We start from the raw sequence: 25,752 nt of genomic DNA on the forward strand, positions 1-25,752 counted from the left end.
TGTAAATATATATATATATATATATATATATATATATACTATACTCGAATAGTATTATATATAACTTTTTTCAACTTATAAAATTATGGCAACTTCCTTTTCTATTAAAATTGTTTGTATACTGCTTATATATATTAACTATATTTAATCATTATCAACTTCAAGCTAATAATGCATGAAAATGTGCAATAGATCAGGAATGTGAGAAAAGAATTTAAGTTTAAAAATTTTATTAATTTGCCATTTAAACTCGCAAGTTGATTTTTGATTGCAATCTAAACATTTTTTAACATATTTAGATTGCAACCTAAACATTAAAAAAAAAAGAATTATCGTTCGCCATATCGATTGTCGTATAACTAACTTTAATTAATAATTAATTTGTATAAATAATTAATTAATATCTAAATCGTTAAATGAATTTAAAAAATATGCTTATTTGGAAAACTTTAGTAATTCGAATGGGATGGAAGGAATGTCTGCGTGATTTTCAATTATTAGGCTATAAATTATATCGTGCAATTATTCTCAACTCACTAAAAATATAGATGAATATCTGACACACGCAAATGAATAGCGAACAATTTACCGTGCTAATGTCCGCATTATTCGACTGAAAAGACTAGCGGAATATTCGAGAAAAAATCGAATTTCACGCAAGTTAAATACATGATTATATTAATCTTTATTTTTTATATATAATTTTGTTATAAAAAAATGTAATTCCATTAGATTTAAATCTACAAAATTTTTGAAGATTAACCATAATATGATTGAATATTCCTCTTAAAGAAAATAATCTTGAATTTCCTTTTATACTAAACTACGAAACCGCCGTCAACGAGCAAGTTGACGCCGGTGATCATGGAACTCCGATCGCTCAATAAATATACAACAGCATCCACTACTTCGTCAATTTCTGCAATAAGAATTTAGTACAATGAGTAGTAGTACAATTGAAAATCAATTTACTTATTGATCTTCACAACTAACATTCACAAAAACGAAAATAAAATTTCAATTGCAGAAATTTTTGAATTGATTTAGATTTTAGATCAATAATAAAATAAATACAAGAAAAATCAGTTTTTATAAAGTAGTGTTTGAAAACTCTCTAAGAGACAAAGAAAAAAAGCAATGCTTACACTAGATTATGCGGGTGTAAATTAACACTCAAGAATTTTTTTAAAAATATTAGTGCAAAAAATGCTTTGTATGTATATAGTAACATTTAATTATTTATAGCAGACAACGCCAGCATAATAAATAATAGCTGACAACTAATATTTAAGATACATTTCAAAAATATGAAGTTAAATAATACAGAGAGAGAGAGAGAGAGAGAGAGAAGAATTACTTTTTACGAAATACACAAATTAAGATTTCTTTAGCTTTCATTTTAAGAATTAAATTTAACTTTATACTTATCGATTTTGCAATTTTATAATAACGTTTACAAATTATTAGTTATCGTTAACCAAATTTCTATGAAAATTAATTCAAATACTCATTTATCTTTGTCAGAAATGATAAGATATTTAAGTGTGACATAATATACAATGTATGTTATACATAAGTAAATGTTATCGTGATGGTCATGGGTGAAAAAACAATCTATTTTAATTTGCAAGATATGCGTATGAGCATTTTATTTTAATTTGTGAATATATTCGATTGATTTGTAAAATTTGAGCTATGAATTATAATTATAATAATAATATATAAATAAATTATAAATTGCAAAATATAAATTTATAATTTGTTTTCGTAAAAATTACAAATTATTAATGAGTTATTTGTATCCGGATTGTAAATTTATACGGATTGTAAGTTTGTGAAATTATATTTCTCATTTTAATTTAATTAGAACTAATCAGTTATTTCCGATTAAAAAATTATCATTTTATAGTATTTATTACGTACCAGCAAATCGACCCAATGGAATTTGTTTCATCATGTCTTGTGCCTTCTGCGGATCGCTCCAACCCAATTTTCCCATTTCTGTCATCACGACCGTAGGACCGACGCCGTTGACTCTTATATTATGTGGACCCAGCTCAAGAGCCATTGTCCTACAAATATACGCAAATATAAAGATTAAAAAGATATATCATAAAAGATGTATTTTTTGATTACACAAATTGATGTTTACACAATTTTTGTCCACGATAAAAATATTGAATTATTAATAGTTAGATTATAAGAAACTGAAAATAAATTTGCTTTTAGCAAATCAAATTTTGGAAGTATAAAGATATTAAATAACGGAAAATCTTATTCTCTCTTAGTTTAATCTTAATTAAAATTCTGTTCAAGTAAATTTTACTTTAACAGAATTTTAATTGGGACAAATTTTCACTGTAAAATTGACATCGAATTGATCAACAAATTTTCACAATAAAAATTGACATCGAATTGATCAATAAAAACGCGCTTCTGAATTTTTTATTCCTTTAATGCGCATTTTGCATTTATTCGTAGATTAATTTGTACGTAAATTGCGAAAATGTTTTTTATCTTCTGTCTCGTCTTAATAATTTTCTGTTACTAATAATTCTCCGGAAGCCAACGTATTACTTAAACGTTGAGTTTTAATTTTATGTGTCATATAACAATATTAATTATTATACTTGAACAACATGTTAAGAGCGCCTTTGGACGCGCAATAAACGGCGTGATCCTTCAATGCCGCCTCAGCGGCCTGCGACGATATATTTACAATGCTGCCGCCGCTTTTGCGTTCGATCATGTTCTTGGCTACAACCTGAGATACGTTCAATACAGCTTTCACATTGACATCAAAAGTTAGGTCAAATCCTTCGGGTGTGGCGTCCAAGAACGGTGTAAGGCACACGACACCAGCATTGTTGACCAATAAATCGATCGGCAGAATATTCTGTACGGCTTTCTGGGTTGCATCCCAATCACGAAGATCGACGCAGACCGGATGAATTTTCGGATCAGCCGTCACCAAACTGTCCAAGTTCTTCTTCGTCTTCGAGAGCGCGAACACCTCTCCCTTGTACTTGGAGAGACGTAGAGCTAATTCTCTACCGATACCTGCATTTAGTGACAAAAATTTATCATGAAATATCTTGCTATCTCTCGTCACTACTTTCTGTAATAATTTTTAAAAAGTTTTTTATTACATTGCGTGGTCTAAAAAATTAAGATTGTCGATTTTCAAATTGATTTTATACCTTGAAAATTAAACTAAAAGATAAATTGATAAATATGTCTGCGAATATTATATATTTCATATATTCCATATATGTATATGAATCTGTTGAAAATTTTAGTTAATTATCTTTTTGTATCAAATTATCGGATATGATAATAAATTGAGAATTAAGACAAACATTAACAAAAGCATTTTGTCTGAAATTTATATCTATTATAACAAGGCATTTATTCACAAAAAACTGTTCAACTTTTAAAATAAATTTTTGTTATTACAGTTTTTTTTTTACTGCAAAATGTTTGTTTGCATCCATTATTGATTTATAACTTTTATTTTAAAAAACTATGACAACTGTACGCACGATTTTCTATCTTATTAATTTAATCATAATTAATTTTTTCGCTGTATTATATATGTAACGTGTTTAGAAATTGTGATCGTATTAATCTTTAAATCTGGAAAATTATTTTTCGGGAAACTTATTAAAACACATCAAAGATGTGTGACGTACCTTGACCAGTGCCGGTCACGAGAATACGCTTTCCTTCGAAGCTGATGTTCATGGCTGATGCTCTCGTTTGACTTATTGCAACAACACAGTAGTATCACTGTAATGTAGCACGTTTATCTCCGTTGATCCCACATGCAATCTTTGACACGCACGTTCTTCTCGATGGTTTGCTAGCAGTGATGTGCGTAAGAGCGTCAATGAGCGCGTGTTGGACGGAACAAGATTTTTAATGTAACTATTACGACTTACGACGGAGCATGAGCATTTAATGAAGCTATTTACGCATATATACGATATTAGTTTTAGTTATCTTTAAATTCCACCATTTCTTCTCGGTTTAAAATCCCTATGTACTTCGAGATTAGAAGAAGCGGCACATTTGAGATATTTCTATGCAACTATACAGACCGACAAAATAATCGATAAATTTAAGACGTTTTGTATAATTGTAATGCAAAAAACACACAAGAAAATTGATAAACAGAATATTAGTGAGATAGACATGTATTGGCACATTTATATAATATAATGCAATATGTTTTTTGTACGATATTAATATAATATATATAAAAATATAAAAACATTTTCTGCACCACACAGTATTCTTTAGCAGTGTGATTTTTAGAGTAGCGGTCTTCATTATTTTTCGCGTGTCTACATTAGATAAAAATTAATATTTATTTGTAAATATATATATATAAACTAAACTCGAACAGTATTGTATATCTCTTCAATCTATAAAATTATGGCAACTTCCTTTACTATTAAAATGCTTGTATATTACTTTTATTGTATATTGACTATATTTAATGATGAGATTATCAACTTCAAGCTAATAATGTATGAGAATGAGAGTGCAATAGATCAGCAATATATAATCGTAAGAAAATAAATTTCAATTAAAAAATTTTATCAATTTGCCATTTAAACTCGCAAGTTGATTTTTTCGACTAGATAATTCTATTTTTTGTTATCTTATGGCCTCTAAATTAATTATAATTCATATCGATCTCCCGATTTGGTAGAGGTGACAATTTTTTGCACGATTTTTGAATCTTCCGTATCGCTGATGTGCCCGTCCTCACCGGTATAATGTGTCGGATAAATCAAGAGTGGATTTGTCGATAAGATTATTAAATCCCGAATAGGATATTGGGCCGCCCATTGTTCCCTGTCGAAATAAAATATCGTATAAATATTATAACATTTGCCAAAGCCAGTCGGATGTCATTACATAATATGAAATCGATCGTGACTTCCAAAACGTTCTATTTGGTATATTGTGAAGGATTTATTTCAATTTTTGAGATTTATTTATCCTGATCGTTGTGTGATTTAATCGCGTGGATATATTGACCGTCTACTTATCCTTGAAACTATAAGCATTAATCATTTCACACATACTTAGGATGTTGGTTCGAAAGAATTGGAAGGTATTCGTCAACAGGAACTAATTTCCCGAGAGGCATAGCGCCGATCAGTTTCTTCGCTCCGCTCTCTGATAAAATATAGCCGAGTGTCCAGTAGCTATAAGCAGCCCGCAATAAAAATTTAGAGCCTTCTACTGGACTCTCGGATTTTGCCAATCTCTTCCTTCCCATGTATCTATGATAAATTAGATTGCGAAATATGTGCTAGTTTTTTAAATTCAATTGTATCAATATCTCTTGGATAGCGCTATAATTTCTATTATGTAAAAGTAATTTACAAGGAGTTAACAAATTACTAAATTCATGACTCATCTATCATAAACTATTGATACAACCAAATCTTAATTTTCTCTTAACATTTATAGTGTTTTTTTTTAAAATAAAACTTAAAATGTAAGTTTAAATAAAATATATATAGATATTAATTATAGAAAGTTGATTAAAAGAGAATTAATTGTGAGAATTAGAGCGATAAAATTATTGGAAAATATTGCCAGGAAGCTTACACTAAGTCCCATTCGATTCCGAGATCGGATAGCTCTGCCAAAACGTAATTGACTTTTTGTCGAAAGAATGGCTCGAAGCGAACGTCGTCCTCCAACACCATGACGCTTTTGTAGCCGTGCTCTAGCATCTAATTTATTTATTTTATCAGTAATCACAACGAATATATTTTCAAGAATGTCTCATTACCTTTTGCCATACAATGTAGTGACTAAGAAAGCAACCAATCTCGCCCATTGTCATCGACCTAAAAAAAATTAATAATTACATAAAAAATTCACAACTCTTAAGAAAAGAAATTGTGAAGATACACAATTTGATATTTAAAACGAATCTTATAGATTGTGAAACTCTGGCTGTCTAAACTTTCTCTTTTCGTTTTTCTAATTTTAAATTCGATTAGTTAAATCAAATTTTTTTATCGTGCATTCTCAGATTCTCACCTCTTGTGATAAGGATCAGAATATTCCGGCATTGGTATCACACCCCATTTTTTTAAAGAACTCTCATTCAAAGTTCTAGAACGATAAGAGAGAATAATGAGATAATATTAAGTAAGTTTACAAAGAAAGTTAATATACGCCGGATATAAGTTTCACAGAAAGTTTTGAAAATAAGCATAGCCGCAAAAATAACTCAATTAAAAACAATCTAACATAATTATTTAATAGTTGATCAGTGAAATATTAATGATCTAATGAATCTACAATATACACAAAATAATAGCTTAGTATTATATATTTATATATATATATATTTTTATCCGACAAAATATTTTACAGAAACAGGTAGTAATATAAATCCCACATTTAAGTAAATGCTATATCAACATAATAAAAATAAATGTCAATATATATGAAGTTTAAGATCTGATATATGTGATACAGTGTTCTCTTGATTTTTTAAAAAACTCTTCTCGATAAGAATTATCGTTCGCCGTATCGTTTGTCGTATAACTAATTTTAATTAATAATTAATTTATATAAATAATTAATTAATATCTAAATCGTTAAATATATTAAAAAATTGTGCTTATTTGGAAAACTTTAATAATTCGAATAGGATAGAAGGAATGTCTGCGTGATTTTCAATTATTAGGCTATAAATTATACCGTGCAATTATTCTCAACTCGCTAAAAATATAGATAGATATCTGACACACCCAAACGAATAGCGAACAATCTACCGTGGTAATATCCGTGTTATTCGATTGAAAGGACTAGCGAAATTTGAGAAAAAAGAGATAATCTAAAAATAGATACTATAAACCAGGAAACAGATGACCATGTGTTGCGGTGGCGTAAATTACACTCACTTCTCGGTCAATATATCCGGATTATATACACCTACGTTAACACCCAATCTCGCTTCCAAGGAGAAGATTCTGTCTCCAGAGGCACTATAGTGTTTCAATTTAGTTTTACGCGATGTCCTTTCGGACCATGCTTATTTTGCGAACCGCCGCGAATTTCACACCTCCAGCATTAATCTTATTCTCTTCAGTTTCGAACAGAACTTTACATTTTGACTATTTCTCTTTTTTTCAATGGAATTTTGATTTAATGTGTTACAGTGAGATTTTGTGACAATCTTGCAGCATTTTAACTTGAAAAATGATTACGAAATCAAAAGAAAATAATAGAACATAAGACGGTGATCGTAAAAAAAGGAGTAAAACAAAAGCTTTATACGTTTTTGTATTGATTAACATGTAAAGTTTTATATCCTATGCTTGAATGATATTGATCATAAGATAAGTTAATATACTTTCTTCAAAATATGACATTAATACGTAAGTGAAGGGGAAAAAGAATATATTTTCTTTTACTCTCAAATCATAAAAGTAATTCGTCGTACGAGGATTGAAAGAAGATGAGATATATCCTAACTGTACAACATTTTATATAACAAGTATCTATAGCACATAAACTATGAAAATATAAGATTTTATTTTTAGTTTAATTATATAAAAAAATATTGCATAATTGTTAAATTATATTGAACATAAACTATATTAAAAAAGATTATCTAAAGGAAACATGATACACAACAAAGACGGTAAATTAAGAATAAAACTATATACAAAATTTAATATTACTATTATTATTAAATACATATTTGTATCAAATATAGTTAAATCATTATGCAAATAACATTCGAAAAATCAGGACATTGATTAATTTGATAATTAGATTAAACCGGCTTTTGCACGCGTAAATTTTGTCAAGTTCTCTTGAATATTCTATGATCTAATGTTCTTGAAGCATCATATCAGGAAGCTAGAGTAAAGACATACGAAAGCACGAAGAAGCTATCTTGTTCTTAGGTCCGAGCTTAAACCTGATTAGTTTGCACTAATAACTTTGCAGTCACGCGATATATTCCGCTTCCTTTCTGTGAAACAGATTAACCAACTAGGGATTTCTATGCGATATCAATGGCATTAGTTAAAAAAAAATAAAAATTAAAAATTAAAAAAAATATAAAAAAAAGGAAATATATATATAAAACGACTTTTCGAACAAATGTATCGTGAAAGTAAACTTTTATTTGTCTCAAATCGTAAAAAAGTCGAGAGTGAAATATGTGACTAAAAAATAATGTAATTGCATTTTTAAGCATTTTTTTTTATGTCTTACTACTATTTTATGTGCTTTGTATGCTTTCTTTTCAATTAATTCTCAGATTAACATTTTCCATCTAAAATTAATTTTAAAAAACCTAAAGAATAAAATGTTGTCCTCTATAAAGCGATTTATTCTATAATTATATAATTCTCTCGATATTTTTATCAAGAAAAGAATTTTTCACATTAAAAGGAATGTCAATAAAATATAATAACACAATGACGGTGTCCGTGCATAATCGTAAGTCTAAAGCTAAAGCGATCAATATTTCTCGATTGCGAAGTTGAGGTATCCTCGAGAAACTGACGATATAACGAATGCGCGTAGGATGCATTTTAATCTTTCGCATCATCAACGCTTATCGATATTAAGGGATCGGTCCTTTTTTGTTTCATACGTCAAACTGTTTTTTTCCAAGCGCACGACATTCGCGTTCTGCGCTTGACACGCCATGAGCCTGCGCGTGGTAAATTTCAAAAGGACTCGGCCGAACAGAGTACGTGAAAATCCTTTAGTCCATCACCGACCTCCACCCCCTCAATATTGCATCGGATTTCAATAAACATAATAAGAAGATCGTGCAAAAACAAATACATGAAAACGACGATAACAGCGTGAAAGCAGATTGAGAGTACTTTGATAAGTACGAAGGAAAGGAAAACTTCATGTAAGTATTTTATATATATATATATATACGTGATATATTTGTGTTGCATGTATATATTTATAATTTAAATGTAATCACCGACAAACAATCAATTTTTCAATAAATCTTTATTATACATTAATCACTTTTTAATTGCATTTAGATTAGCGTGTAATTCGCGTAAAATATTGCAACAATATACTTGTACTTTTTAAATAATATTTAAATTGTTTTTAGAGTTGATATAGCAATCGGTTTTAGGCATCACTGTATATTAAAATAAACATAAATTTATTGTATATGCAATATACATTAAATATATTGTATATCGCATATCGCAATTAATTTCGGTTAATTACTAAATATTAATAGCATGTACTTAATTGTATTTTTAATTTAATGATTGACCATTATTATCTATTCTGTTAGTAAGAGAATCGTTATTCTTTTACAATATTAAAAGTTTTTAAAATAAATATTTTTTTAAATAAATATAAAAACAGAAATTTAAGCAATAAATCTAAGTAATATATAAAGAAATTTAATTTGAATCAAGTAACTTTAATTACTTTAAAATTAAAATAATAAAAAGCAAGTAATAATCTCCGATAATTTTCGAATTTTTTAATGTATTTCTCTATGTATCTCTTATTTTTTGTTATACATAAAAAAATTAACGTGCTTATTATACATATATTTTATTAAAAGAATTGATTTCAAATCTTTATTATGATTATACTGTATTATATATTGTATATATATATATATATATATATATATATATTTTAATTTTATCATAATCATTATTTTTCAGTAATTAGATTATATGTTATTTAATATAAAATTCAAGATAATGTCTAAATTATTTAAAAGTGCAAAAAATTAAATTTAAAAAATAAATAGGTATACGTTTTTCTTCTGTTCATATAAATTCCATTGGATTAAAAATAAAGTTTCAGCCATCAACGGATTAAGTGGTGTATATGCGTAAATATAATGTAATTTTTCCGGAAAAATTCGTCTCTCAAATAAATTAGATCAAATTAAGCACATTTTTCCGCCTCGAGTCGGCGGACGAGGATTTTCGTTGTCGTTCCCACCCTATTTCTGAAACAGGCACCTATTTTTCATCGAAGTCTTATGTCTGTTCCACGTGGATTTAATGGACTTGAGTATAAGTGAAATAAACGTTCTCAACATTATAGTAAAACTTTGTTTTAAAAAAGAAAACGCGAAGCAGACATATTTTATTATAGATAGAAATTCATAATTCTTCTTTTTACTTTATTTTATCTTTTTGTTTCCTTACAATATTTTCTACAAATTATTTACTTATACAAGATGTCCCATTTTTCATTAACAGTAAATATTAATGACAAATTCTTTGACAAATTCGGAGTCAATTTCTTACGGAAAAAGAGGATTGATTATTTAGTTTAAATTTTTTTAAATCCTCAACATTATATACATCTTTAAATTGATTAAAATCTCTTTACTCTTAATATTAATGCGGGAATATAGCTTTTTATCCGTATTTAGCAATATGTCACTCAGTTTGTAAGAACGTAATTTTAAATCGCTAATTATTCAGAACTGTTAACCTGACTTAAGAAATGTTTTAAGAACTATTATCTTGTTTAGACATATAAAATGGAAAATAATTTACTTCAAGCTGGCTAAAAGAATTGATTATTAAAAGATAATGCAAAAGATAGAAACGGAATTTCGTAAGAAATAACAAATCTTTTAATTTCCAATATGAGAACAAATACTTCATCCCTTATATTTTCGGCACATTTGATCCATTTTATTGATGCGATCAAATTATTTGGCGAAAATATCGAGATATAAAAAGAATTTTCTGGTCATTCATCGTATGTAGCAAACGTACACATATGCGAGCAAGAAGGCAATACGAAAAAAATTGATCAATTTCGCATCAACGGGTTATGATTTCTTCTCTTTTCTCGCTTTCTTTTTTTTCACGTCCCTTCTATTCGCGAAAGGGATCACGTTTCTTATTTGTCCTGACAAATGACACCCTAATTTCACGACATGACGAAAGATGTGAAAGAATTCTTCAAATCATTGATCACACTCGAGAGATGCAACATGATATCGATGATATCGTAAGTCGCGCCCACGTTCGGGTGAAAGTTGCGAAAAATGAAAAGGGAACTTCGCCGTCCGCTGTTGGAACTTTCAAGCAAAACACACATCAATCTTTCTTATCGTCGACATACAAAGCGCAAGCTCTGGGAAAATATTGGTATATTTCAATGCTAATAGGGACTAATTGAGTGACCGAAAAAAGGATACAAAGAATTATGTTTTTATAAAAAAAAATAATTAATCTAAAACTTTTATATATTATAGATTTATCTTAGAAAGTAATATTGAAGAGATATAAAAAAACTTTTATACAACTTTCTATATTACGCACCAGAGATCAATGACCCATATAATGAAAGATCTTGTGTGTTCTTTTCAAGATATCTTGTTGCAAATATCCTTGAATCCTCACATAAGCTTTCTCACAGGATATCTGAAGAATATTTTTCAAGATATGCTAATGTATGTGACCATTGTCATACCTACTGATGTATATATATCTTATTTTTTTCTATATAACATTTAAGGTATTCTCAGGATATCACTAGGGATTTACAAATCCGGAGCAGAATTAATTTATTTTTGTCTCTCCGGATATATCCAGTCATATCAGAAATGAAATATTATTTCTTTTATCTTAGAGACAAAAGAAAATTTTTCAAAGATAAAATACAAATTTTCGTAATAAAATCTTGATTGAAAAATTCTATTCTAGTGAAATAATCTGTATATATTATTGTAGAAGATTAATTACGGATTGACGGTATTTATATATTGCAACTTGTCTAGTTTTAAAAAATGTGAGAGGATAGAGACTTGTATGAATTTATTTGGATAAAGCTAACTCAGAATTTTAATAAAATATATTTTTTGCGTTCCAAATTGAATAAAATTGAATTTTATGTTAAATTAAAATTGAATAAAAGCAATTTTAATTCACGCAAAATTCTGAATGTCGTACGAATGTTCTTTATAATCTCCATTAATTCTTTTAGTAAGACATTTTTGTTATTCAAAATATATATTTCATTGATTTCTCACTGAATATCTTTATATATAAGTACCGTCAGTCTGTCTGTCTGACCGCGAACTACTTCCACATTTATGGACCAATTTTCTTGAAATCGGTACCAAGATTTTTCAAATTTTACGGGGATGGCTACCATGTAAGTTTTTTTTAATTTTTTAATTTTTATTTATTTATTTATTTTTTTTTTTTTTTTTTGGAAGAGAGTCATACACTTTAGTGTGTGTACACACACACACACACACACACACACACCTTTTTCTAAAATCACTTCTTGGTTGTGGCATGAGTGTGAGTGTGTGTGTGTATAGAGAGGGTTTTTAGTGGGTAAGGCATTTATTTATTAATGGATTAATTTTTTTTAAATCGGTGCCAAAATTTTTTTAATTTTTTTGTATAGCGAGATTTTAATTTTGTGTACAAAGAGGGTTTTTAATGGGTGAGGGTCCTACACTCTTCCGCAACACCGGAAGTGCATAATACATTTTTCCGTGTATTGTAAAATAAAAAATAATAATTTTGACGTATTTCCGCGCGTAGCTAGTCTAATATAAACGTGCGATAATATACATTTGCAGAAATAATAGAGGAAGAGAGAAATTATGTGTAAGAAACCCCTCATATCAAATTCGAACATGTAAAATTCTCTTGGAAGAAGCAGAAATATGTAATTAAAAATTATCTGATTTATTAAATTTTTTTCAAAAAGGACGATTCAACTCAATACATTATCAATCGACAATCTAATAAAGTCGCGCGCAAATGCGCAAGTAGCAGGTGGTATTCCAGACAGTCCTCTTCGGACTCATTACGAAATTGCACAACAACTTCAGATGTAATTAGAATAATGTACGTGCGCGTGGGCGATAAATAAAATCGTTAAAACGAGTATTTATTGCACTCATTAGATGATGTATTAATATTAATTAAACAAAATCCATATCTAACTGTTTAAAAAAATATCGATGAAAAAGGGAAGAAAGATACCACTTATTTAAACTTATTTTCCCCTTAATTCTGTTTATGACAGAAGTATTCACTTGGCTTTTATACGATCTGTAAAATACATATTATTCAAATCACTTGCAAATTATCGTAATTCTGTAATATGTTGTCGAAAGATTATCATGAGATTTTTTAAAGATGTAGAATAATGTTATGTTTCGTATCAATTTAATAAAAATCGCATTTGACCGATTTTAAATGTTAACATATATAGTTGTACATTGAATTTAATCCTTTCGCACGCTAATAAGCTATTAATGTGGATCGAAATCTTTAAATAATTAGTGAAGAACCGAGGTAAAACCAAATGCGATTTTTGTTGAAATAGTCTAAAGCATCGAGTTACTGTCCTATAGTTATCTGAACCGTGCGTTTACAACAACGTGTACATTTCACGTATCAAAGTAACGAAGTCTATCGATTCCTCCATCACTTAAACTGCGTATCATTTACCCCTAGGAAGATATTTATCACCTGCGAGACGTGCACTGCTGTTACAATAACTGAAATGGGACAAGGAAGAAGAGTAGGGTCCTGCGAGTTTACAGTATGTCTCGGCAGACAACATGAGCTTTTAACAAATTTAATACAATTTATAGAGGATTCGATCGAAACATCTCCACGTTAAGGCTATAAAGAATCTAATAAACAAATTTATTGTTCAAATAAATCTGAATATATATGATTTTTCCTAGATTCCGAACTAGTAAAATATCTCATGTTTCAAATATCGAATTTCATATTTAACTATTTATTTATTGATGTCGGATAAAATATTTATATTATTTCACAGTAAAATTTGTCAGTAAAATACAAAAGATTTCTTCAGTTTTGTTAAAATATATGAAATAAAAATTTATGAAAAAAATATAGTTCTATTAATAAATAATATTCAAAATATTATAATTACTGATAGTTGAATAGATTTGTCAAAATAATATTCTTTTTTGTATGTAGCATTTTTGTGATAAGAAATAAGAGTTGATTAGTTTGTATTAGTCCGTTGTGTTTTATAAAAGCGAATATGTCTTAATTTCTTCTTCAATTACCTCCTAGTTGCACAAAAAAGATGCAATCGTCATATATATTGTTTTTCGTAGTGTTTATCTTTCTCCATTTTAAACCCCCGATACTCACATACTTTCTAATATAGGTCCACTATAGGATTTTTTCACACGAATCCTTGATTATTAACGACTAATTAAACCTATTATTCATATTTTTTCACACTTTATTACGTCCCAAAACGTAAACTAAACAAAGTTTTACACTACGCGATAAAAAAAGTTTATATTTTTAAATTTAAAATTTTTAAATTTAAAAAGCAATAGAGCGAGAAAAATATTTATCAGAGAAAAATATACATCAGTTTTTTTAACTTCACATGCATATCGCATTTCTGCCTTACATGCTGTGCAATAATAAATATGTACAATGTTTTCTATAAAAGAGTGTTCAGCAATTCGTTGCAAAATATTTGTTTTATTACAAAATAATTTTTAAAACTAATTTTTAAATTATTCTGAAATAATTTTTTCTTTCAAAAATTCAAAATTTAAGATTATATTTCTTCGCAGTTTTTGAAATTATAACATTAAATATTGTAATAAATATGCATCAATTCAAGATGTTGAAAAGCAATCTTTACTTACAATTGATCAAAATATAAAATCTTATTATCTATTTGCATTCCTGTGTACACAATTTGCTAAAATTTCTTTCTTCCTTATTAATCGATTACTCAAAAGCTGTTTATATCTCTATCTTTTTGTTAAAAAAAATTATTCCAGTTTCCAGATATATTGCCCTATGTATCGAATGTTACTAAATAGAAATCTATATCACTTCGTGATATAGATACGTAAAGAATCGATAGATCAATCTTTTTTATTGTTTGTTTACCCCTATCTTAACGAACGAAATCAAAGACATAAAAGTCTGTTCGCAATCTTCCTAAAAGCACAACTTCTTCGTCTTATACAAAACCAAGTTATTTATTACGAAACCCGTATCGTCTATAACGTAGAAATACTGACAAAATATAGGATTATTGTATTATGGTTCTCTTATATAAACATAAACATATTTTATATATAATAATATATAATACACGCGGTAATTTTATAACCAATGTGCACAAACTTAAGAAAACATATTAGTCTAATTGTAAGAGACATTTATAATCCAAAGTTAAATAAAAGGAAAAATGTCTTTCTTTAACTTTTGATATTACTAATCATTAATCTTTTAAACTAATAATTAATCATCTTGGAATGATTAATAATTCAGAATTAAATGTGAGATGAAAAATGATGAGATTTTATCATTGACAGTTTCGGAGTTATAGATGTGTGGAATACTTGTTCTTGCAAATTAACTTTCAAGAGTACAAAAAAGTAACAATATTTTGCTAGATTTATCACATTCCTGTTTTTCTACGATTTCAATTTATAAAGTCGATTTTTCTGAAGAAAAATTTGCTTTAACACTCTATTCTTTCATATTATGTATTTTTAAATCTCTTTTTATAACAAGACTTCTATTTAAAATAGGGTTAGAATAAAGTTAAACATGTACAAGTTTTAAAATACAATTATATGAAGAAACATAATCTTATATTTTGCTTCACGTGGAATTTAATTTGTAATTATTTTTTTTTTAAACTTAAAAACTTGCTTTCTACTTCAATTTTTTTTTAGAAAATAAATTGATCAAAATTGTATGTTTTAATCCGTAAAATAAAAGAAACGTGAAAAATTATCTATAATTTTTTCCATAATACATCTAAAGCCTAAATCAAAAGAAAGGCACATAGTTGGTCTTAATATAGTGTGCATATACATATCACAGAGATTATCTGGCAAAAGCAAACGATCTTTGTTCTTTCTTCAATTTAACTTGAAATATTCATGGCTGTTATTTCATTAATATTTTTCTCACCGTGGGAAAAATTCAAGTTGCAAATAATGGAACTCTCTTTTACACTGCGCGCAAGAAATAATTTATTAACGGCTCGATATTTTCTCTTATTGTATCATTAAGTTGTCAAGCTAATGATACATTACATCGATACATACGTCAAGCTAATGGCATTATTTTTGCTCTGAAATTTACTCTTACCCCTCGAGACATCGCCCTTCTTCCCCATCATCCCCTTTCTTTTAAGACATTATTGTTTTCAATTTGTTGCAAGATTTATTTCGACTATTCGTTTTGTCACTATGGACAGATTATATAAGAAAAATAGGCATCGTGATCAGAAATAGCTCGAAACATCATAATGTTTCATAAATCATACAAATTTTTTGTTTAAGTTTTTTATTGGAGAAAAAAACGCATTAAATTAATGCAGTTAAATAAATTTTAATTTTTCATAAAATAGAGAAGTTCGCTGGTATCATTTCTACAAATGTTTGTAATGAAATGTTTGTAATGAAAATAATTAACTGAACGTGCTCTTTAAAGCTCCTATAACATCTAAGATAATATATAATATAATAATTATAATCCTTTTTCATTTAATATTTATTGAGAATTTGTGTACGTCTAGAGAAGAAGAGAAGAGATATCATTCATTAAAAAATCATTTTGTATTATGTTCAAAATATTTAAATTAGAGTAACTTTTTTTAATTTCTCAAAAAGATAATTTGAAATTTTAAAACATACTCTCATAAATATCAATAACTTTGAAAAATTAGAACTTCATTTTATCAAAATAATTTTACGTTCACAAAAATTACGAAGTGCCGCATGAAGATTTAATAAAATGGTTACGTAAATTTTTTTTCAAGAGCTTTCATCATCTCTCGAGAGAATAACTTATCTCTTTACAGATTACATCAGGCTCGTTCCTCAGATTTATTCACGCGCTTGGATAATGATTTTCTCGTAAATTATGATCCCTTTCCAAAGTTATCGGATCTGAATATTAACGACAATCGAGAACAGAAAATTTTCGGCACGTCGACCTCACGAGTGCTGAGATTATTAATTAAGAATCTACGCACGAAATTCTTCATGCACGGATCACTGAACATGACGGGATTGACTTTTCGAAACTTTTTATTTCCTTCATGAAGGGGAGCCTGATAAAACCCGAAAACACAAAAGTGTATTGTCACGTTCACTTTCAACAATCAAAATAATTGAAATGTCGAGTCACTGGTGAACGAAAGTTCTTAAAGTGATCGAAGGAAGCAAGAGATTTAATGAAAGCTACATATCTTTTAAAATCCTCATTTACACTAGCTTTCCAATAAGCAAATATGTTATTTATATTTAATAAAAAGTATAAAATGTAAGAACAATCTGTCAATTGAAATTTATTATGTTAGCAAAAATACTTTAATAATATCGAAAACGCAAATTACTGAAAAGCCCTTTTCACTTAAATATCATACAAATTTTTAAAACATCAGTTTAATGTTTTTATCTCAATATTCATTATAATTGATATTTTAAAGTTCAATGCATTTATGTGCATAATCCATTATTTTGATTGTTTGAATTAATCAAACTTATATTTGTCTCCGCAAATTTATTTAATTTAATGGAATTGCGTGTAATACTAGTTAAATATAAATTTAATATTTAAAAAATAAAATCTTTTATCTCTAGGATAAAAAATATTTTAAATAATTGTCTTAAATAATTATAACAAATAAATATTTTCAATTTTAATTCGATTAAATATTTAGAGAAAAATATTCCTAGCACTTATAATAATTTTACGATGGACACTTATGACCTATGCTTTCATTTTTTACTTTTAATTAATTTTTATTGAATATTTTCTTATTAACACGATTATATTTTTTTCAACAGAGCCTTGAATACATGCAAAGTGTAATTGCTGCTATTGAATCTTTAGATGCTCAACTTCTTAAGATCTTCCAAAATAAACGACTGAATATGTTCATTATTGGGAAGATGAATATAGCATTAATAAAAATAAATATAAAAACAAATATTATGATGATATTATTATGCAGCCCGAGGAAACTTTTGCGAAACAACACTCATATAGCGCGTTAAACTTGTCAACCCTTAGCTCCGTTATAGTTTATCATTCGTTGTCTGAGAAGATGGAATTTACGAGCATGCCGATAGAATCTACGAACGTGATGCTAATTAATGAATCAGCAGCGCAAAGCACGAAAATATCAAATCAAATCGAAGATGTCGATGGTGTATTATATCTGTATGGAGCACCGCCGCTGATTCTCTTCTGTGTCATTTCGATAACCGTAAATATTAAGGTTCTTATAAGCGTATTTTGGATAAGACGCCCGCTCAGTCCAACGTTATACATCAGTTTAAGCTTAGCAGGTAATACTATATTTCTCTTCATAAATATGTTTAATTTAAAATAATATATTGCCATGACAAATTAGATACCGCATATCAAAAACTATGAAAACTATATTGTGATATTTTTTATAGATAAAAATTATATTTTCTCTCCCATTTTTCTATTTTACAAACTTTGCGTTATTTTATATTTTAAGTAAAAAAAAAACAGAGAATCCATCTTTGAATACATAATGTCTTTTATCAATGGATCAGTCTTTGAGTCATTTAATGAAGATTCGATGAAATCTTATCTTTTTACTATGTGATTCTTTTCAGTCTCAACATTAACTATGTCTTGCTAATATAATTTTAACATGAATTAGCTTTTTAAAGTTAATTTATATTAAAGTTGAAATTATAAACAAAACCAAGGAAAATTAAGATAACACTTGCAACTAACAATAACTAAAGAATAATGCTTTCTTATGTATTTCTAGCTGTAAAGTTTAAGTCCTTGGTAAATGTAAATTAGAATATTTGAAATACTCTCTGCGTATAACCGTGTGTATTGTTATAATAATTATTTATATATATATTTTCAATATCTTTAACGCGTTTTTTTTTAATTCAATAATATTCCATATTTTATCATATTTTGTGAAACTCGATATCAATAAGATTTCTTTTGAAAAACATACTAAAAATAATATTTTATATGCGCGTAAATAATTATAAATTCTAGTTAATAAAATAAATATAATTTTTTAAAATAAAAAATCACTTTTTGAGAAAAATTACATCTAAAAATCATATTGCACTTGTAGGTGCAGATGCTTTTTCCAGCAGTGCTCTAGGCATAGGACTAATCATGAATAGTTTTATACCTAATGGTCTTGGAATCAAATTGAAAGGTAAAATCTCCTGTTGATATGGATCATTTCGTAATTAAATGTTAATTAATTAGAAACAGAGATAGATGCATTTCGTACGAAGCTTCACAAATTTTCAAACATAATTCAATTTAAAAAATAAATAACTATATTTTAAAATAAATTAAATTTTTTCTCATTAGCAATTTGATAAATAATAAGAAAAAAATAACATATAAAAAAGTTATTTTGAATTGTATTTGTAATGACTTTTCCAACAATATATTTATATAATTGAATATCGAATCAATACATTGTAAAATAAATTATAAAATATTAAGCACGTGTGTATACGCGCGCGCAAATATGTGTATGTCTGTATGTGTGAATAAATGTTTTACGAAAACAAATCAAAGAATTGCATTGCTTTTAGATGTGGATTGTTTTTTATTGGTACTCGAAATTGTGAGATTAGGAGGAGTGATAATTACTGTATTTCATCTAATGGCTTTAGCTGTCAATCATTATCTGGGTATTCTCAGACCGCTCCATTATCTTTCGATTCTAACGTACAGGTAATATCATTTAATTATTTATTGAAAATCTATTTGAGCAATACACAACTGAGTTTTTCTCTTTTAAGAAATACCACAAGTTTACTGATTCTACTGTGGGTGCTGCCAATTTCTTTTTTCGCGGTGTATTTTAATTTAGTTGAAGACGATGGTTTTCAATCTGAAGGATGTAAAAAAAGCGTGTAAGTGTAATATCTTTAAAATTATTACATAAAGAGTCTTTTCACGTAATGTTCTGTTCCAGAAGAATTAGAATAGAATTCACCTCCAAGTTCACATTTTAGGAAATTTAAAAGATTATAAGGAAGAGGAGTGTGTGATAGAAAAAAGTTATTTAATTTACATCTGTAAAACTATATAATATAATTAAAATTAAATTAAGTAAAATTACGAATCTGTTAAAAGTTTCGTATCTATTACATTTCGCAGATGTAAATCAAGTAATTTTTTTCTATCACACTCTTGCTTTTTCTTATAATTTATTGAATTTCCTAAAATATGAATTTGAAAGTGAATTACAATAAAAGTCTTTGATATCTTTATGAATATATTCTGCATTGTATTCAAATAAGCTATAACTCGAAATAGTATATGCTATAGGATAATATATGAATTTAATAAAATTTTTACTACTTTCAGATTTCTATCTCATAAGCAATTTCGAATGTTATTCAGTAGTCTTTTTTTCGGGCCCTTCGGTGTGATGGTCTGCATTTATGTACACATATTCTGCATAGTAAAAAAACATCAAGCCACGAGATTACGCTTCCGTAGAACAAGTTCTTTCGTTCGTGGAAGAACATCAGAAGCAATGCGTAACAATTCTAGACAAATGGCACGGAACGTTAAAGCTGTCCATACAACTTTATACATACTTGGTAAGTAAGAATGAGTTGCAAAATATATTTAATAAGAGAAAAAGTTATAAACAGAATGAGCGTTGCAATCGTATCGAATTTTTTATAATAATAAAAAATACAATAAAAAATAATATATACGTAAAAATAATATACAATATATATATTATTTATTTTCTTCAAAATATATATTTTCATTTAAATAAAATCCGAGCTTTAACGTCACCGTACGCAATTTCTAAGGAAGCTTCGTAATCGGCTGGATGCCTGCAGTGATAGTGTACATGTTGGTTTGTAACGACTGTATATTCCAATTAAATGGGGTATCGATGCATACCACATTCTTTATTTACGCCGTAATTAACGGTCTTATTATCCTGAAGACCTTGGTCAATCCCATTATTTATGCAGCCAGAATGCATGAGATTAAGGTAAATCGTCTACTTTATATAATATTTGATATTTTATATAATTATAATTGAAAAAATATATATTTTATTAATATAATCAATATATTATGTGATTGAGTGATTAGAAAAAAATATTAATTAAATTTTTTTTAAACTCAGGATCTTAATCGTTTAGCAGAAATAATGAATCCAAAGTTTTATCGCAAATTAAAAAGCAAAGAGCCTGCATCGGATTTTTTAGACAAACATGAGTTTGAAATTTAGGGAAGAGTATTCTTTCAGATTGCTACGAGGCGGATGCACAACGCTTTCTGCGAATGGACAACATCCACCCGTTTTACAACCAACCGAGAAATCAGCAGAATGTACAGCAGCGACGAAAGCAAACATTCGCAATCAAGGACCGGCACTTGTCGATTATTCCATAATATGAGCATTCGAAAAGCACGAAACGGAAGTACGTACATGTGCGCGGGTTACAATACACATGAATACGGCAATACGCCCGTGTAAATTGCGCGATATGTGAGAAAAAGAGAGAGATGCATGGTAAAAATATTTTTTGCATATTTTTTATCAGTCATGTAACTATGAACGAGCGAAATAACGGCTACAAAAATCTTTTAATACTATATTAAAAATCTTATTATTTTCTTTCTCTCTCTTTTTGTCTTTCTTCCTTCATTTTAATGTAGCCATAATGACTATTTCAATACGTTGTTGTAGCTATTTTTCATATTTGTGTAAATTCTTTTAAAAATTGTAAATGATTTATTGTAGAAATTATTTCGTTAAAGACGTAATATTTGATAAGTGTACTTGAAAGCAGTATCTTTTAATATTTTTAATTCTGCTACTATATTCGTTTGTTGTATTTGAAGTTGAATAAACTTCTATATGTTCCATTGAGATTTTAATGAAATATATCAATCGAAGTTATATTTTGTAACACGAAAATATGTAATTTTATCTCGCACTATTATTTTTAATTGCACAATACATTAGCTACATTTCACTTACACTTGAATATTGATATAAATAGAATTTATAAATAAACAAGTAAAGAAAGAAGAATAAATTATTCATCCAAAAATTTGCATTTTATGTGTGTATATATACATATATATATTTTGTTCTTCTTTTTAAATTTTATAAATATACTTAAAAATGGAACATATAGAATTATCATATTTTGAAAATGAAAATTGCTCAAAATAGATCAGAACGAAACAGCAGGATTAAATAACACGCGTATCTATCGAAATTGATCATATTATATCCGTCTTCGATTTCTACGTTTATAACAAATATTTATTTATTATCATGTAACTTACCTACCATCCACGGCGTTGATCATTTCTGCTCTTATACCAAGTTCATCGAAAAGTTGGCGCATTCTGGTACGTCTCTCTGGTCTTCTGATTAGATTTATCATGTAAATGTGATCCAAACCCAATGTGTCCTTTTCCGGATATATCACGAATTCTTTCAAATCATCCGACAACGGCAAATAATCGTTAAATGCTGCACAAAAGACACGCAAATCTAATTATATTTAAATTGCCATATATTCAATATTATATAATATATCGTTTTCCACATAATCATTATCCGCATATGTACATAAAAAAAGAATCTTAATGAAAGGATGATACTTTATTATTACGAAAATATAAAAACATTAAATCGATTGCGAGAAAATATTACTCAATTTAGATTTATTTAATAATTAATCTTAACTTATTTCAAAATTAGTTATATTCTGTTTTGTGTATGTTAACTTTTTGTGACTATATAGTTTATTTATTTATAAATTATCTATATTGTGCTCAACATTTACACATGCACATATATGTATATAAAAACAAACTTACCTAATATTTCCACTTTTGTATTAGTTAACCGTTGCATATCTTCCATGATTGTTTCTTCATTTTCTAGAGGCACCATGACGAAACCGTAAATTTCGTCGTTACACACGAATAATGGTACATCTATAACATAAATACGATATACTGTATGTGCCAAGCACAAACTCTTTTTTACAAAATTTATAATCGAGAAAAATCAAATTTTTCATTGAATTAAAGTGAAGAAAGCAAAGATCAATAATTTAGAATAATCTATAATTAATAAGTGCGATAATTTTAAATATATACGCGATAGTTTATGTTTATAATATAAGTGATGCATGATAATTAATTTATAATATAAGTGAGACAATTCTAAGTATTTACCCGATTTATTGGCTCCTACGGCGAAAGTTATGATATCGTCTTCGGGTCCGTTATAGGCGATCAATTTTTCAGCCTTGTAAGTAAGACGATCGGAATCGTATCTTCTTAGATTTATAAGTATCGCGCTATGGACCATAGGCACGTGATGACATCCGATTTTTTCGCGATATAAAATCGGTTCGTAGAGATCCGTTCGCATATAATAATATTCCGCTGTCATTCCAGCCCAAAAATTACTATACATGCCGTCCGATCTCAATAAAGGTGCCACGACGGTCTGTTCATCCTTAAGTACCAAGCTGTGTATAGTGCTCGAATTTGTTAAAAAAACGTCAGCATCTAGCATCTGTCAATCAAAAATTTTGTTTTTCTTCAAAAATCTTAAAATCGGTTGCAAGTATATGTTAGATATTAAAGACGAAAAGATAATAATGCATTTGCAAATATCTAGTGCATGTTTGAAAAACTTGAATCTTAAATTTATATAAATTTTTATAATAATCCAAGTAAAATTAACGTGACAAAAAAAAATTCGTAAGAATATGTAAATGTAAAATGTAAAAATATAAGAGTAATATATAAAAAATAGAGCATGTACACATAAACACATCACACAAATAAGAGCGAGTCAATTATTTTATGCGATAAATATGCCGAGTTGTTAAAATATTATCTATAGGTTATTTATAAGAGAATTTTTAGCTCGTAATTAACTTTGTATTAATAAACTACTAATATCTGTGTCAAGAAAATATACTCGCGCGAAATTGATTATTTCATACAAAAAAAAATAATTTATTCTCTCGAAATAAAAATTTCTTTCATTATAAGATTATTCAGATTATTTAAGATTACAGAAATTAACTCACTAAAATGAAATCCGCCCATATTTCTCTGGCATAATTGAGCGCTTGTTCACGCAAATCTATCACATGTGCAAATCTGCGGGGCGACCAATCGGCAAATGTCCTCTCATCTTCGAACTTCGTCGATGTTGTATTTAACTGAACATTTAAGGAATGATACTTCTCGCCTTGCAAACTGATCCACTTATTTAGTATTTCTATTGAATTGTCGACGTTATTATCACTACGAATCCTAAAACAGTGTGAAAAAAATAGTCAATTTATCTCATCGTGATTATCTTCTGTATTTATATAAAAAGCTTGATATAAATAAATTATATATATATATAATATTTGAAAATCATGTTTTATCAGAAAATTGATCCCAAAACGATATAATCATGTATAAAAGATTGAGTACAAATTCAAATGCGTGCATATGTGTGTACATGATATGTGTGTACATATGTATATGTGTGTGAAAAAGTTTATCTTAATTGTTCAATATATTTATATTCACACGTTTCTGATTGTATTGTTTATTTATTTATTCAACGATAGAATCGACAAGGAAATAGAATTTAAAAGAATTAGAAGCGATTACTTACAGATTTATTAGATTTTACAATGAAAGATACGAGTGAAATAAATTCGTGCGTGAAATAATTTCTTGCGCAGGTCGTCCCACGTGACCGCGTGACGTCACGTGACGTCAGGTGTGCTCGTCTGCGCAGGGTCGTCCCACGTGACCGCGTGACGTCACATGACGTCATGCGCGCTCGAATGCGCACCTGTATTACGACCATTGCGATGTTCGTAAATGGACCTACGCAGTCACCGCGAGGCATAAGATCTTTTCTACACGATATAATTCCGAACACGCCACATTGATTATGTGACTGGCGGGCAACTTCAAGTTTGTAAACAAATTTGTTTATGAAAGTGAAAGTGAAAGACGAAGAGCATAAAGTGTGGGACGAAAAATTTCGACGAACTCGGGAATTTAATTCAAGGTTAAAGCATGTCGTAAACTTATTCTCCTTCTGTTTATTGTTAAAAGTATTTAATATTCGCCGAATATATAATAATGAAGAGAGAACAATTTGTAATCTGAGATGCGTAAATATTTTCACAGAATTCGCGCTTTCGAGGTTATAATTAAACTGCGCCGATTAGTTCTTCAATTGTTAGTGTATCAATATTTATCACATCGATGAATTTTAATATTTTCACGAGTTTCTAATATGTACATGTTGCCGGCGTGTAGGAGTAAAGTGAGGTTATGTCTTCTTACTCACCAGAGACAAATTCGTTTCTTGGGATAATCTTGTCGCTCCAACATAGTTAAAAAGTACGGCAATGTGTGCCCTTTATTTCTGACCAGGATAGCGATTAGCATAGTGGGTCCCTTTAAAATTGTGTCACATATAACAAAGCACGCGAGACTGATAACGAAATAAATGAGATGGTATTCTCGAAGTATCATCGTGTAAAGTTAATGCGCGTACAAAGTTAATTATGTTCGCGTGTGTCTCTCGCGGTTTATTAAGAAAATTTAGTGCAGAAACAGATTATGTGAAGAGATGACCCGACGACATGTCTTCTTTCTGTTGCTATTATCA

General features: G+C 28.3%; 3 protein-coding genes across 4 annotated transcripts; 1 reads left to right on the plus strand and 2 right to left on the minus strand.

Annotated features, from left to right (window-relative positions):
- Window positions 1-666: 666 nt before the first annotated feature.
- Window positions 667-3,916, minus strand: LOC145947251 (L-xylulose reductase-like). Its single transcript, XM_083057055.1, has 4 exons — window positions 3,693-3,916; window positions 2,631-3,060; window positions 1,924-2,072; window positions 667-919 (listed from the first exon to the last, which is right to left on the minus strand). The coding sequence occupies exons 1-4, from the start codon at window positions 3,742-3,744 to the stop codon at window positions 819-821; spliced, it is 732 nt and encodes a 243-aa protein (XP_082913181.1). The 5' UTR covers window positions 3,745-3,916; the 3' UTR covers window positions 667-818.
- Window positions 3,917-4,106: 190 nt separating this feature from the next.
- LOC145947196 (glycosyltransferase 25 family member) lies at window positions 4,107-25,747 on the minus strand. Of its 2 annotated transcripts, XM_083056999.1 has the most exons (10): window positions 25,429-25,747; window positions 24,155-24,383; window positions 23,286-23,631; window positions 22,923-23,042; window positions 22,383-22,572; window positions 6,070-6,144; window positions 5,816-5,873; window positions 5,629-5,756; window positions 5,097-5,297; window positions 4,107-4,863 (listed from the first exon to the last, which is right to left on the minus strand). In XM_083056999.1, the coding sequence occupies exons 1-10, from the start codon at window positions 25,614-25,616 to the stop codon at window positions 4,686-4,688; spliced, it is 1,713 nt and encodes a 570-aa protein (XP_082913125.1). In that variant the 5' UTR covers window positions 25,617-25,747; the 3' UTR covers window positions 4,107-4,685. The 2 variants fall into 2 exon arrangements, with proteins under 2 accessions (XP_082913125.1, XP_082913129.1); XM_083057003.1 differs by lacking the exon at window positions 5,097-5,297.
- LOC145947217 (adrenocorticotropic hormone receptor-like) lies at window positions 8,789-21,851 on the plus strand. Its single transcript, XM_083057018.1, has 8 exons — window positions 8,789-8,920; window positions 17,870-18,373; window positions 19,162-19,248; window positions 19,640-19,781; window positions 19,850-19,963; window positions 20,421-20,659; window positions 20,882-21,069; window positions 21,331-21,851. The coding sequence occupies exons 2-8, from the start codon at window positions 18,031-18,033 to the stop codon at window positions 21,559-21,561; spliced, it is 1,344 nt and encodes a 447-aa protein (XP_082913144.1). The 5' UTR covers window positions 8,789-8,920; window positions 17,870-18,030; the 3' UTR covers window positions 21,562-21,851.
- Window positions 25,748-25,752: the final 5 nt, after the last annotated feature.

Source organism: Prenolepis imparis, unplaced genomic scaffold (assembly GCF_030444845.1).
Source record: "Prenolepis imparis isolate NDT839.2.m4 unplaced genomic scaffold, iyPreImpa1.0 SCAF_2, whole genome shotgun sequence".
In the NCBI taxonomy this organism is placed as follows: Eukaryota; Metazoa; Arthropoda; class Insecta; order Hymenoptera; family Formicidae; genus Prenolepis; species Prenolepis imparis.

Coding starts and splice junctions, on each gene's coding strand:
- LOC145947251 (XM_083057055.1), bottom strand. CDS start 3,744: ATGAACATCAGCTTCGAAGGAAAGCGTATTCTCGTGACCGGCACTGGT. Junction 3,061..3,692: donor CGTGACCGGCACTGGTCAAG/GTACGTCACACA, acceptor CACTAAATGCAG/GTATCGGTAGAGAATTAGCT. Junction 920..1,923: donor TCCATTGGGTCGATTTGCTG/GTACGTAATAAA, acceptor TTCTTATTGCAG/AAATTGACGAAGTAGTGGAT.
- LOC145947217 (XM_083057018.1), top strand. CDS start 18,031: ATGCAGCCCGAGGAAACTTTTGCGAAACAACACTCATATAGCGCGTTA. Junction 18,374..19,161: donor CATCAGTTTAAGCTTAGCAG/GTAATACTATAT, acceptor TTGCACTTGTAG/GTGCAGATGCTTTTTCCAGC. Junction 19,964..20,420: donor GAAGGATGTAAAAAAAGCGT/GTAAGTGTAATA, acceptor TACTACTTTCAG/ATTTCTATCTCATAAGCAAT.
- LOC145947196 (XM_083056999.1), bottom strand. CDS start 25,616: ATGATACTTCGAGAATACCATCTCATTTATTTCGTTATCAGTCTCGCG. Junction 5,757..5,815: donor ACTACATTGTATGGCAAAAG/GTAATGAGACAT, acceptor TAAATAAATTAG/ATGCTAGAGCACGGCTACAA. Junction 5,298..5,628: donor GGAATCGAATGGGACTTAGT/GTAAGCTTCCTG, acceptor AATTTATCATAG/ATACATGGGAAGGAAGAGAT.